The sequence below is a fragment of the Chelmon rostratus genome, chromosome 1, assembly GCF_017976325.1.
Source record: "Chelmon rostratus isolate fCheRos1 chromosome 1, fCheRos1.pri, whole genome shotgun sequence".
NCBI lineage: Eukaryota > Metazoa > Chordata > Actinopteri > Chaetodontiformes > Chaetodontidae > Chelmon > Chelmon rostratus.
In genome coordinates this window covers 12,678,142-12,692,931 of record NC_055658.1, presented here as the reverse complement: position 1 = coordinate 12,692,931, position 14,790 = coordinate 12,678,142, and the positions used below count along the sequence as shown (strand labels likewise).

The 14,790-nt window shown below is 43.8% G+C and overlaps 1 protein-coding gene across 6 annotated transcripts in view; it reads right to left on the bottom strand.

The window, feature by feature from the left end:
- Positions 1-2,595: 2,595 nt before the first annotated feature.
- lmo7b (LIM domain 7b) overlaps positions 2,596-14,790 on the bottom strand; it is a 28,792-nt gene continuing 16,597 nt past the window's right edge. For 3 of the 6 annotated variants that reach the window (XM_041956667.1, XM_041956749.1, XM_041957077.1), the window contains 18 exons: positions 14,466-14,649; positions 13,651-14,280; positions 12,226-12,573; positions 10,954-11,068; positions 10,023-10,184; positions 9,703-9,878; positions 9,178-9,241; positions 8,984-9,043; positions 7,882-7,907; positions 7,669-7,776; positions 7,471-7,557; positions 6,946-7,124; positions 6,289-6,341; positions 6,032-6,203; positions 5,745-5,927; positions 5,532-5,640; positions 4,065-4,167; positions 2,596-3,841 (listed from right to left, as the gene is read on the bottom strand). In XM_041956667.1, coding sequence (XP_041812601.1) covers positions 3,819-3,841; positions 4,065-4,167; positions 5,532-5,640; positions 5,745-5,927; positions 6,032-6,203; positions 6,289-6,341; positions 6,946-7,124; positions 7,471-7,557; positions 7,669-7,776; positions 7,882-7,907; positions 8,984-9,043; positions 9,178-9,241; positions 9,703-9,878; positions 10,023-10,184; positions 10,954-11,068; positions 12,226-12,573; positions 13,651-14,280; positions 14,466-14,649 — 2,782 coding nt within the window. In that variant the 3' untranslated portion in view covers positions 2,596-3,818. The remainder of the gene's footprint in view (positions 3,842-4,064; positions 4,168-5,531; positions 5,641-5,744; positions 5,928-6,031; positions 6,204-6,288; positions 6,342-6,945; positions 7,125-7,470; positions 7,558-7,668; positions 7,777-7,881; positions 7,908-8,983; positions 9,044-9,177; positions 9,242-9,702; positions 9,879-10,022; positions 10,185-10,953; positions 11,069-12,225; positions 12,574-13,650; positions 14,281-14,465; positions 14,650-14,790) is intronic. The other 3 variants (XM_041956913.1, XM_041956834.1, XM_041956993.1) reach the window with 3 other exon arrangements.

Sequence of the window (14,790 nt, the reverse complement as noted above, 5' to 3'; positions counted from 1 at the left end):
TCTGCATGTTGTTTCACATTAAAAAAAGTTCTAATTGCTCAACACCGCCCTGTATGAAATGTTTATGTGATTAACTGGCTTTCAAGAAAAGTTAAAATTGAAATATGGCCCAAAGCATCATATTTAGTCATGATTAGGCTGCTGGATGGTAGAAACAGTTTCCAGGTCGTCCTGCCCGTCTGTCTGTTGAGCTGGATGTGTCTGTCAGTCTGTCTGTCTGTTTGGGCTCTGGACAATGTCACAGCAGTGGTGATGTTCCACTGAGAGGACGCTTTGCAAGACAACAACACGCCCACTTCTTCCTGTGTCGTCCAAATAGACGGCCCACACAGTGGTAACAGATGACTTACGGGTAGACAGCGAGGGTTAGTGCCACACTCGTTACTTGAAGCTACTTCCTCATGTCACCGAGCTTCCCTGTTTGACACAATGAGCAGCATGTGTGTTCATGCACTCTGTTGGTCAGCGCTTTAACGTTGTGCCACAGACGCTCCAAGTGTTTGCTGTATTGGTGGATCAAATGTGTCTCAGTAGCTACGAAACAGTTACTAAAGGTCATAAAGAGCTGTGGTAAAGCTTCTAGAAGATTTTTCAGATAAGAGTCATACGAGCAAACTCTCTACTCTCTGAAACCTTGAACAAGAGGAGAAGTTAAGAAAAAGGCAACGGTAAACAAGATTTAAAGTGGATGTCTTGCCCAGATGATGACCAGGACAGAGCCAGTAGTCAGGGGACTCTAAACTAATGAAAAACTGTTTCCTCTGAAGCTGAAAACAGTTTTAAAATAGTCCCGTAAATAGCAGCTTCAGGGCATCTCTGGATTTCTCCCAGGGAAAAAATAAAGCTGATGTTTCCTTTACACAAAGTAAGAAGTGGGACCTTAAAAATTCTGAAGATTCTTTGACAAAGACCAGGGTCATGCCTTTCCACTTGGCTGCTCTGCCATCATGTCTTAAATAAGACAGCATCAGTAGCTTTCTGAAACGTCTCATGGGTGCTTGTTCCCATTTACACTTGGTCAGTTTGATAGATTTGAAAACATTCATCAGGCGGCTTTGTTATTCAACAGCTGTCCACTTGTGTTCCAGATGTTTTTTTTTTTTTTAGCACATATTAATAAGACACTGATGCCTGAGTGTAACTTTTCATTTATCCTTGCAGATTAGATTTTGTTCATTTCTAAAATGTGCAAAACAGCTGCAAAGCATTACTTTTTGTTTATTGCAGCTCCTAAAATGATGCAAACTCAAGACAGTTATGTTCCACTGTAGTCTGGGTTTATTTAGTCGTGAGTCGTTTAGTGATTAATTAGTCGTTGGAAATAAGTTCACATTGTGCACGAAGTGTAAAAGGCTTAAATCTCACTGATGGTGTGAGAGTGTGACTATTACTGAGAAGAACACTCACTGCAAACATGCATCCACACAGTCAGCCTGTTTAATCTTTCAGCTCTCAAGCTAAATTTGAAGATACTGATGTCTGCATGTGCAGTCTGCCCATTCTGTTTGACCCTCTGCTGTTTCCGGTTTACTGTACTTGTGTTACTTAAATGGGGCTGGAGGCTGGAGTCACAGGGGCCATGCTGAACAGATGAGGCATGTCAGAAAGTGAAAAATGTCTCTACTTGTGCCTTTGGGGAACTGAACTTTCCCTTCCAAAAGACCAGGTCACAGAAAGCCATAAAAACATTTCCATCCATCAGGCCGAGAGCGCTGGATGACCAGTGTTTAACATCTCAGCTGACTGAGAGATCAACGCTCCATGAACTAATACAATCATTTCTCAAGGGGGAAAAAACCCACCTCAGTGACACGGAGAACATTTTTGTAATGCATCTTCGAGCTTTCTCTCCTCACCTCAGATCTTTGTTATTCATGTGAGCTGAAAGATGGCATAAAGGCAAAAACTGACTATTCATAACTGTCACACAACCACACTCTTCTTTAATTTGTCACCACAGAACCTAAAACTACCATTCCAGGGCACTTCCCCATCTAAAGGCCTGACAGAACTTTGTGTTCCCTTTTGTCAGTTTAACCTTACGTCACCAATTTCCTGTAAAAGGTCAGTTCACCAAAATAACACAAACCATTATTGTGCTTAGACAATGGAGGTGGATGGAAATGTGTGTTTCAAAGCATTAAAAAAAAATAATTTAACAAACTCAACAGAAGAAATGTCTCATTTACAAGCTTTTCCTGGGAATTGGTACAGTGTGTGGATGTGGAGAAACAATGTTCTGCTGCAGCGACTCTTTACACTCGCTAAAGTCTTCGAAAACAGGCCTGTTGAAAAGCAGAAAGACAACCTTTATATAAGAAAGCGGAATACATACTGTGGTTTGCAATGCACTGCTTCAGGCCTTTTTATATAGATGCCTTTTTTTCATTAGTAACTGTTGCCAAAAACAGACTTCAAAGCAGATCTGGATTGTCTCCACATGAAAACACCATACAGGAATTACTAAACAGATATTCCTCAGTAGTATCTCATGATAAAACACGGCATAACCAAACACTACATCGCTGTAGTGGCGTCAGGATAAAGACAGAGGAATCCTCTTAAATAAATAAAGGCACTCAAGTATTTCAACAAGTTTATTGGTGGCACAAGTGAGGAATCAGAATGAATTAGCATTAAAAGGCTGGAAACCTAGGAGATAAACACGAGAAAATCTACAGTCTGTGCTGGTTGACTTTACAGGTTAACTTGCAATTTCTGACCCATATTTCTCACTCACACAAGAGCAAACAAGCAGTCTCTCGAACTCATCGCTTCCTCAGCAATGCTGATGCATTACACTGATGAAATGTTGTTGCAACAGATTGGAAGATTAACTCAAGGTTGCACACTCTCACTAATGAGGGCAGGTAGATTCGGTGACATTTAAATAGTTGTTTAGTCTATCTGTGCAGCTTAATTTCAACGGCATAAAAACATCTCATGTAAAATGCGCTGCATCTTTGTAGCTGCTGTTGATTCTTCTTTAGGAAACAGATCCTGATTACTAGATGTCATTGCTGTCATTTATTAATTCAGTAACATGCTGGCAAGTACCTGTACTTTAGTTTCAGTGTCAAAAACTGTAAAATATTAATCTCTACACACCAAAAACTAAATATGTCACTGCTCAAATAGTCTCTGGTAGTCTCAAATAAATTGGAGATATTCCAATAATGACATTTCTACCTACTGTATGAGACTGACATTTGTTTTACTAATGAGACCAATGATGCCACCATGTGGTACAGTAATGAATAGCAAATAAAAACCCTTACAGATACTGTTCAGTGCACTTTATTTACAAAGATCTCAGTTATGATATCCATTTTCATGTGAGAAACAGCTGCGTTGCATATTTACCACACATTTACCCCAAAGTGCACTCGGTGATATTACAGTAGAACAGACAGTGCTTCAGTACAAGCTAAAATGTGCTACATGAACAGGAAATATCTGATATCTTTAATGCACGACTGGGCAAATTCCAAATATAACACAAGCAACACTAACAATAAAATAGAAGTATTAAATTCAGCATCATTACTTTATTTAATATATTAAATCTAAATCTTCTTGGAAACAAACTAGCAGGAAAAAGGACAGACAAATTAAGTACCATATTAACCGTATTTGATTAAAAAACAGCCATCAAGAGTCTACTCTGATTTTACATCCAATCATAGAGTTTACAGGTTTACCAGCAATTAATGTTGGACTCAGAAGTTGGCTGCGTGGGCGATGTTTCCACTGTGCTCGTATTCTTATCCAGCAGTGAGTCGGCTGCTTACTCTATAATCTGCAGTACGGCGTGCTGGTCACATGGAGGGGGCACCAGTGGCTGAAACAGTCATAAACATTATTAATAATAGAGTAAGATTTTACTTGACAACCAAGTACATTTGATTTAAGTGTTTTTCACAGCAAGCAACGGGGCCACAAAAGAGCAATTGTATTGATTCAGAAAGAGTCAGAAACAACAGTCTGGGAGGGCTGGTGGCATGAGGTGATATGTTTCCGAGACAATCGGTCGAGGTCAGCGTCCCACAAAGGCCAATACTCACACTTGAGTTGGAAATAGCAGGGCTTGCAGTACGGCTTCCCATCTCGGATTCGAACCTGGACTCCAAGCTCAGTTCCTCCGAGATGTCGGTGGCAGCCCACGCACTGAGGAGGAGGAGGGAGACTTGAGAAAGGACTAAGAGAAATCCAGCCGACCCGTAACGTGGGCCTTTTGTGTCTACATTACACCAGATTGTCTGCCACCCAAGCACAGAACAACTAAGCTTTGTCATAAAAAACACAAACATATATATATATATGTGTGTGTGTGTGTGTGCTTTGTGCGTCTGTGGCTCATATGGAGTCGCAGAAATCAATCGACTTTTGCATCTACATGTTAAATAACCTCGGTCAAATGAACCTGGGGGTCTTCTGCTGGTGAGATTTTCACAATAAGCATCTAAAAGCGAAGCAGGACAGCGGGCTGCCTTCTTCCACTTAACCCATCATATGCAGAAAAGTAGAGACCCGGAGAGAGATGGCACACAGAACTACCACACTAGACACAACCACTAGGCCAGATGCCTCACACAGACTAGGACACAGACTGGTTAGGAAGGACAGAAGCGTAGAAAGGTGGCAGAAACGCTGCTGCTGGCGGGTGCCCGTGAAGCTGATATGATTGTAATATACAGATATGAGACTCCTGCAGACCTCACTAAAGGTACGGTCACATTAGTCTTCAGTCTGATGAAATGTTCCCCCAACAAGCCACAAAAAAAAGGGTGCACGCAGTCAAGTTTCCAGCCAAATGTAGCACAAATTTCAAATGAATGTCCGGAAAATCGTCAAAAGAGAACGCAAATTACTGCACGTTTCCATCCACTGCTGTTGTGTTAATATTAGGAGCTGGTTCATTGAGATAAACAGGTGGTGGTGCTAATTCTCAAGTCGGGGTGCCATTAAACCATGAGAGAAGAAGTGGTCTGAACAAGAGGACGTAATCAAAAGAGCGCCATGTAGGCCGCGTGATGGAACTCCACCTAATTTGGTTTCACGTGTTTGCCTTATTGTAATTATAGTTATTGTATTCTAAATGTCTCTGTGAAGCACTGACACCAGTCATTTGAAAATATGCTCTATAAATAACTTCTGAATGACGGGACTATTTATTTTCTGTCCACACATCTGAGGTTTTTTGGTCTGCTGCCATTTTTCATCTCTGCAGTGGAGCGGAAGCTTGGGTGACGGGGCACTTGCTTCACGTACATCATGATTTATACGCCGTTTCCATTCAACTTTGGCGCATTTTTTTCTTAATCAATGCACAAAGATCTTAGCCAAGGTGTTTCAGAATGAAAACGTGCATTAAAAACAGGTGGAAGGAAAAACACTCTCAGAGAGAAGCTGTGGGTTTTTTTTGTCCGGCACACAAAGCACTTTCACACGAGTGAGTGAGACGGAGTAATTATTCACAGGGATTGGAGCTACTGTGACCGCACCTTAACCATGACTGCATGACCTCTCACCTGGAAACAGGCGAGGTGGAAGCAGAGACTAAGGGCCTCAATGACCATGGCTGCCCCACTACCCAGGACACGCTCACACACACAGCAAGTCCTCCTGCCACTGACCATCCTGGGGCAGCACATGTTAACAGTGTGAGGCCAAAATGTGAGATAAGAAAATGACACACTACAACATGCACAAGACAAACAGGCTGAACAGCATGAATCACATACCTGCCGTGAAGAGAGGGGTCCATGGATGCATGTCTCTGGGATGACATTGATCCAGTGCTGTAGCGGGAGGAGGAGTTCCTGCTCGGAACGTAGTAACCTGCAGCAGCTGAGTGTGGGCGAGGGTAGCTGAACGTAGGGAGTGGGGACTGACGCAAAGTATCCAGGTTGTCCAGAGACTCGAACCTGCAGTTCAGGAAACAGGAGTGGGATGGTAAAAGGAAAAGAGAGAGGGAATGTGATAACAGAACTGCTGCTTAGGTGCAGTGGATCCCACTTGGTACACCCACCTCTTCAAGGGAGCCCCGACGTAGATGGGTTCCTTGTAAAAGCTGCTGCTGCGCTGGCGGATCCAGCTGTTGTCGGTCAGGAGCTGAGTCCTTTTCTTCATCTCCTCCAAAATCTGCTGCCTTTCTTGCTCAACCTTAGACGCAGACTGTCCTTTTCTTTTCCTCTCGTCACCTGGACAAATCAAGGTTTAGGGGGGTTATCTCAGCGCATCACCAGGACAGAGGGGTATATTATGAGACGGAGGGGGTAGACAAACCTCTTATCTGTTTGTGGGGGCCACCTAATGCTGGGGTAGACAAGGACTTTGCCCTATGGGAAGAAAGAAGACAGACATTATTCTATATAGAAAAAAAACTCCCTTTGATGAGAATCTTTGATAAAAATAGGGGGTTTTAGGGTCTGCAACAAACAGGTTGCATGCTGAAGTTGGCTTCAATGAGAGTTATCCATTCAACAGGTAAAGGTAGACGTAAATAATACCCACCTAACAAGAACAGCCAATCATCTGGCATCATATCAGTTATTTAGAACAAAAAAAACAAGTCTATGTTTGCAGACAAACAGACAACACTGGGACCTTTCTGCCCAAAGCTATTTTACAGGACTGGGCCCAGAGTCACACTGAGTGTTTGAAAATAAGGGGAAACTGAGCTCGTCTTGTTCTGACCTGTGTGCAGGAGACAGCTGAGCAAAGCCACAGGAGTCCTCAGCCCTGAGGTGCAGCATGTAGGGCGCGAAGGCAAAGCACAAGCAGGAAGCGCAGCACATTCAGCAACAGCAGCAGTGCAGAAAAGATGGTGTCAGGGAAAAATAAAGGAACGTTTATAAAAATGAACTCAGCTTTTTAACAGTAAAATGATCGCACATGCATAACTGTTACACTCAGCAAGGACGGAAGAGTGATCAAATTTACCAGGCTGGTTCTGCACGCTTGTCGTTCTGTGCTCCCTGGGCTTTACTCTGAGGTTTCGACCCTGCCTCTTTAAACCCATCACTGTCAGGCCTCTGCTCTTCGTCTCTGGTTTTCATTCCAGTCACATGGAGCTGGGCGCTGACGAGGCTCTCGCCTCCATTGGCCGTCTCAAAGGTGTTCTGCTTCAAACAGATGAAAATAAAATTACAAGCGGTGGAATTTCCTGTGTGATGTGTCAGAGCTGCTGATCAAAAACACAAACTCATACTTTACCCGGCCTAATATCATCTCACTGTTGAGGAAAACATGAAATATAAGGATCTCAATTAGTAACGTTCTGTGGATGATGGAACAAGTTCTGTCATCAGGGGCCATGGCCTTAATTCACATATGTGGGGTACACTTTGAAGAGCTCTTCTTCTGTGGTGACTTTATAGAGGAAAATCTGATATAATCATCCTTTTATGACCACTCAGTCTGAACTAAAAATGGTTGGAAAAGGCTACAAGGACCACACAACATTACCCCCGACTTCCTGAATTCCCCTATTGCATCTTGTTGCGCCCTCCGCCACTCTGCCTGCAGCCTCTCCTGATCCCGGCGGTACTGCTCCTGAAAAAAAACACACACACATATGTTGCTTTAAACTTCATGAAGATTAACAAGCAGTGTAGCAGCCTGTTTGGTGCTGTGTAGTTCTGTGTTGGAGAAACGAGCCTTCACCTGTAGGAGGCGCTCCTGTTCTTCCTGCCACTTCTCCTGACGCCTTCGATCCTCCTCGCGGTCCCACGACCAGCTGGGTGAGGAGGGGCTGAGGGACGGCACCTGGAGCTGGTAATGCACAGACAGACTCAAACATGGCCACGGTGCAGCACACGAGCACATGCAGAAATGTGTGTTTGAACATGCAACCTCGTCGATCAGGCGGGAACTTACATCGGATATTGCAGATTCTGAACCTCCTGTGTAAGAAAATAACAGGTCAGCAAAGAGAAGCCTGAACAGTAGCTACTACAGGTGATCAGGTGGTGTGTAATATCATACAGGCCACACAAAGGCCGGGGACACATTAGAGGACTGAGAATCCAAACCTTTTTGAAAATGCTCTAGATCTCTAGATCTTTTTGTGGGTCTCTGCCTGGTTTCACTACACACTTCACTTTGTTTATCCTACAGACCCTTACAGATCCTATGCAGCCAGAGCTGGAGCTTAGCAAGCCACTATAAACCATCAAACATCAGGTGGCAAAAAATGTCTGTGAAGATGAGAGTCGTTAAGATTAAAGCTGCAGACCTCTTTGCCTGCCAGCAGCATGTATGTAAATCAGCACACTGATCTGATCTGCTAATGTATCCCCAGCCTAAATATACTGCAAGCCAATACTCAGAGACAGTAGAGGGAAGAGCTAGGCATGCCATGGCAAATGCAAGAAGAGGGGATTCACACGCTGCGTGGCAACACAAATCTGCTTTGTTCATGTGCTGATGATGTTCGCAACAACTGATTTTAGACTGCTAGCATGTAGGCGCAGGGTGCCGTTTATTTGAAAAAAAAAACAAAAAAAACAAAACAAAAAACAACACCTCACACAGTGCAACCATTTACCACATAAGTAAACCCATGAGCTGAATCCTGCGGAGCCTGAGGGGGGCAGCCATTGCAGTGGGACACACATAAGACTCATTAACAACCACCAAGGAGAGCATCAGCATCAGTCGTTGTGCAAAAGAATGAGAAAGATACCATGAAGAAATTAAAAACCAGCTGACAGAGAGAACACTGAATACTGTTTGTCTGCAAAAGAAGCCTCGACTGCACACCACGCGGTATATTATTATATTTTGGACTGAATTTAACCTAAAATACTGTTAGATGCATGAATATTATTATGGTGGTAAAGAAAATTTCTCATCTAATCAGCATCATATGGTTAATTTCAATTCCTGTCCTCTTCTTAACACATGTTGAATTTATTTTGCCAAGCGCCAGCCACCAAAGCCGCTACACAACACATCCGAGTTAACACTAGAGTTTTACCTTTCTGCCTGAAAAATTCTGCCCTCCTTTTCTGATTATTCCAAGTACTATTACCATAGTCTACATGAGGATGAAGGATGGATGAGGTGAGAAATGACATGAGTAAACAGGCTGCAGTATCTGAGCAGTTTTTCTAACAGGAGATGTTTTATTTGTAAAGCTACTGCCATTACAGACTTCAAGCCTGTTATTACCTTTACTTCTGGCTGTCCTGTGGTTGTCAGGAAGCTCTCCGTGCATGACTTTACCTTGCATAACCTGGGCAGGTGAGAGGACACGATTCACCTGATGAGCACTACTAATTAAACTGCACTCTCAGAAGAGCTTTGTGCATCCATTTCTGACCTGAAGTGATTCCAGAAAAGTTGGGACATTGTGGAAAACATAAATACAAACAGAATTCAATCATTTGCAAACAGACTGCGTTTACGTGTTTCGAGGACGCCCCTTTCATACCTAATCATGATACTATCACCTGTCACCAATGAACGAACAGGTGTTTTTGGAGCAACTTATTTGAAACCTGTTGCTGGTATCAAATTCAGAAGCACATATTTAGAAAAATCGATGACGTTGATGAGGTAAAACATTAAATATATTATTTTTGTGCTGTTTTCAGTTGAGCACATGTCAGAAAGGATGAACACTTTCTGTTTAATGCTTCCCACAGAGTCCCAGCTTTTTTTTTTTTGGAATCAGGGTTGTAAAACTTTGCTCACATTGTCCGTCTCCCCATTGAATTTGGACACTTTCCTGACTGTGGTTTCTGAAGAGGGACCACTGTTGGCATGGTGATCGGGGCAACCTATCAGAACGGGAGCTGCGGCGGTCAGATTGAGGGTCACCCTGCTCTGGCCTGGCGGGTTGTGATGACTCCCATCACTGGTGCTCCAATCTAATGAGAACAACCAGCCATCAAAACTAAGGCCACACTGTAACATTTGTGACCCACTGGTTAGAAGCTAGAGGTTAAATTATCACAAATCACTTCAGGAGGTGGTAAAAGGCGTTACCTGCCTTTTTTGGCTCATTATCTCACCCTTGTTGCCATAGCGGCGAATGTCCATGGTCAGACTGCCGGTTTGCAGGGAAGAAGTCATTTTATCCTTCCACTGGGTGTAGTTCATGTGTGCCACTGCAACTCCATTAACAGCCACAATCTCATCGTCGATGCACAGCTGGCAAAGTTCTGCTGGACTGCCTGCGGAGGGACGGACAGGCGTTGGGAAAGTGAAGCGAGGTGAGAACAAGGACAGCCAAACATGAAAGCATCACGTATGATTTTTTTTAGCACGAACGGAGAAACAAGCAGCAGTCTGTTGAGGACGACGTTGCCGTTCAGAGTTGAAAAGTAGGCCAGTATACCAAAACTACATAGCAGCGAGTAAGTGAGACCCCCTCTCACATCTCATCAAATATTCATGGTTGAGTTTTAAATCACTGGTTACATTTTGCAGTTTCACGCATGTACAGCGAACGCACACAAGAAGAAACAGAAAAAACACCTGTGTGACCAATTCACTGTTCATGTATGCCTCTATTAGAAATCTCCTCTGGTTATCAGACTCTGTAAAAGACCTTTTTCAGCATAAAAAAAGTAACTTTTTTGCTCATCCCACCCACATGAGAAGCTGCTTTGTCTCAACTCTTGACAAATTGCCTCAGTAACATCATTTTTTTGTGCGAGTGTTTCAGCGCTGACAATTTGTCTACGCTCTGTCTGTGCTGAGACCTGTCAGTGTCTGCTCTGTTTCTGAGAGTGAGATGTTGACACTAATTTCCTCTTGGAGAGGGAAAAGGAAAAAAAAAAAACGGGGCGAGCACAATGTAGCATCGCCATCACTGCCACTAAAATGTTTCACGATGCAACGTTCACAGCAAAGACTTAATTCTCAATGCTTTGTCAGTCAAACAGTAAATGTGATGTTGGTGAGCCAAAATGTTAAAAAAAAAAAAAAAGTGAGTCTTACCAGGTTGAATGAATTTGACTGTCGCCCCGGTGGAGTCCCAATGAGTCTGGAAACCAAAGTCTGGTCTACTGTTGGGTTTAAGAGTAAGGCTCACTCTCATGTCACTGTGAGCCCCCTGAAAAAAAACCACACACACACACAAAGGTGACACCCTGTGATCCAATGTCCCGCGCTTCCTGGTGGAAACTAGATCCGTGCGCGGCCTCTTGCACAGATATAGTAAGGGATACACTGAGCCGGATCAGTTTATCATGTGCAGTGTGGTGCAATCATCACAGCAGCCCTGCTTTTGTTTTGCTGTCAGAGATGCTGATTCAATGCCATTTTCATGTTTGTGGCTTCGGTGGTTCAGCATTATATTCACCCAAATAAGGATGGTGAGGGGAAAAAAAAAAAAATATATATATATATATATATATATATATATATATATATATATATATATATATATATATATATATGTATATATATATGGTGACTTGGCACACGCACACACCTGATTGAATTAACTCCGTTGGGCTTCAGTTGAAGTTGGGCAGTGTTTTGCTGGGAGTTATGCGAGGTCACGCAGCAGCAGCAATGCTACACGAGTTGTCTCACCCGGGCAGGTGTCAGAAAACGAACAGGACGACGAGGGAAATGTCAATAAGCCTTTTTTGCAGCAGACATTTGGACTTGTCATGGCAGGAAAAGCGCAGGTGAAACACGGCGGTCAGCCAGCTCGCACAACTGCAAACTAGCTCACCTACATGAAATACAATCGTTTTTTTTAAGTTATCGGTTGGACCTGTGTTTTTCCTGCTGCGACAAGGCAAAACGTCTGCAGTGAAAAAGGTCAAACAGTCCTGAGAGGTCTGATTAGTCAAGACAATTAAAAACACCCGCATGGGTGAAGAAAGACCCTGTAAGAATAGAAACCTTTGCTTAATGTCTGTTCACCTGTCTACTTTCCAAGCTTGACTTGTTATCAATGCTTTGGTTCACACATAAAAAGTAAGCGCAATCATTAATTACCATTCAGATATTGATTGGTGCCTGATTACTGTTCAAAGTAAAAAAGCTTATAACTACACTGAAATGTGATGATTTGTGCTGTGTTCCTCTAATGGCACTTTGGCTCATTTAGTTTTTCTATTCTAACAGGCACTTGATTATCCCTGCTTCGTCATTGAATCCTAGATTCAAACATTACACGATCCAAACATGTTTTACAAGTACATCCTTCTATTCACGTTGTACAAATGCTGCATGCTAAAAGACAATACAACAAACCTTTGGGTGGTCAGTGGTGCCATTCGACGGGAGAGTGGAGCTTTTGCTGTAGTGGACCTGCAGGTTTGAATAAGGTTGCGGGAGCAGCTGGGTGTGGGTGGAGGGCTGATGGTGATAGCCATTGGTCTGGAGGGAGGTCTGGCTGGAAATGGCGGCACCTTTCACCTCCTCCTCCGCCTGTTCTGCGCCATTCAGCTTCGCCTGCTGAGCTTTCTTCTGTCTCACTGAAGCCTGGTACTGACCCTTCAGATAGCCGGTCGCGGTCTGTCGTTTGAGCGAAGATTCGGTGGGTGGAGAAAGAGGTTCCTCTTTCTCACTTTTCAACAGCAGACCCTGGTTGTTGTCTACCTGGAGATGGACAAAGACAAGATGCATCTCTGCTGTCCTCCTGGGCACATTTGATTGAATCATTTATTCTGCAGCACTGAAATGTGACCGACTGGACAGAAATAAAAACGTGCAATCTTGAAGTGAATTGAAACTGTTCACACAATATTGCATATTGCAATAAGGGCAAAAACTGGAATATTTTGTGCATGTAAATGTAGTCTGTGGTGCAGCAGCATTTCTATTATTTATGAGGAGGACGTTCCAAGAAAACAAAGGTAACATAAGCTCACTCACATACTGTATACACATATACATGCCTGCCCACCCCCCCACACAGGATATGCCCTCATTACATTAACTACTTGAAGCATATTTGGCTGACTGAACAAGCACATATGCACCCTCCTGAGCACTAAACTCCCATTAAGCCTGAATTATACCCGTCCAGACTGAGTAAAATAAAATCAGCAGGTGGCAGATCCTGCGCTTTCGGGACACCAGGGAATATTTTCAGTTTTCACTGCAGAGACATAGATTTATCTACTGCTTATCTCTCTCCTGCCACCATATCCATCGCCATAATTCAGCAGCATTTTGAGAGTGTCTTGATTTTAAAATTGGGACATATTTGGAGATGAAACAGGATGTAAAGCCTGAATGAATTATGGGGACGTGCTGTTGAAAAGTTGTTGTTAATAGAAAATCCATTAGTCAGAGTGTTTTTACTGAGGGTTTTAGAGAGGGATGGTATTTCTCAAAGTGGTTGCTAGTACTGGTTAAATGTTTCGTGTCTGCCTGGTGGTGTGCCAAGAGATTACTACTAAATTTCTGCATTTTTCTTTTTCAACAGATCCCATGACGAACGTCATTGCTATCCAAAAATCATTAAACACCTCAAAAAGCCACATCGTTGGGGGGTTTCCTTTGTAATCATGACCAGGGACACTGGTTTATTTGAGTTGATCATCCTTACGCCCTCCTGACACAAATTCTCATTAGCATGTCAAGGGTGTATTAATTAATAGTTTTTTTTCCACCTAATTTAGAAACCATTTAGAGTAACGGTGCCATGGCTGCGACAATCAAATAACTCACGTTGAACAGTCTCGGCAGTGAGGACACCCTGGACTGCTTGGTCACAAAGGGTCTGGCTGTGATTGCAGAAGAGAGACGGGATGAACCCTCGGACCTCCGGTAACCACGAGGAAGGCTGGCTGAACCGGACCACGACCCAGTTCTGGACAAGTACTTGTAGACGCCTGCAGCCTGCTGACCTCGCTGCTCTGCAGCTGGTTCCCAAGATGTCTTCTGGTTCTCTTCCTTGGACTTGTGGTTCTGGTGGTCCTCCAGGGTTTCAACTCCTGCCTGAACTGCATCAGGGCAAAAAGCTGAAACTTTTGGATCAGCGCAGAATGGAAGCTCCTTGTGACTCCACGTAGTTGCAGTAGGATCCCTGGTGCTGGTAGACTTTGGGGTCTCGTTTGGCTGTATAGTTGTGATTAGAGTGGAGATTTTGTTTGTAACAACATTTTCTTCCTGGGCCAGTTCAGTTGTGGGCTGCCAAGGAGACGGGCCGCCCTGGGCTTTGACTTGGGTCTGGGAGCTGAAGGGGCAGTCCAGAGAAGGTGTGGCAACTCCTGGTCCATCTGAAGCCAGGGAGGCAAAGTGGGTCTCTTCTCCCAAGATGTTGCCGTCAGAGGCAGGCATGGCTCCAACCGTGGACCCCTGAGAAGACACAAGTCAACACTAATACAAGTGGAAAATACAACTAATATTTTATATGTTACACACTTTGCTTTGCACAACTGCACCAGTATCTGATGTAGGTATTTCCAGCGCAAGTATACTAAAAGTAAAAGCAGCCAGGGATGTTCATTTAGGCAAAGGAGGTAAAACAGAACACATCTTACCTGAGTGTGGGCTGAGATATGGGGGCTAAGTGGAGCCGGGGGACTGAAAGGTGCCTCGGTGGCGTAGCTACGGGCCAGCAGAGCTCGAGTATGTGGCCGCAGATCAGAGCTGGATGATTTTGATGGAGAAGAGGTGGAGTAAGGACGGGGGGCAGGGTTGTGCCTGCGTGGTGACTGCTGGTCCCTGGAGAATGGGCATGTAAGGGAAGAAGAGCCGATGTAATAAAAGCAGCAGAAAGATTGGGGGGGGGGGGTTAGTGTCACATTACATGAGTTCACTGAACAGTCGTCAAGCTGGACCAGCAGCTCTTTATACACACTTTAA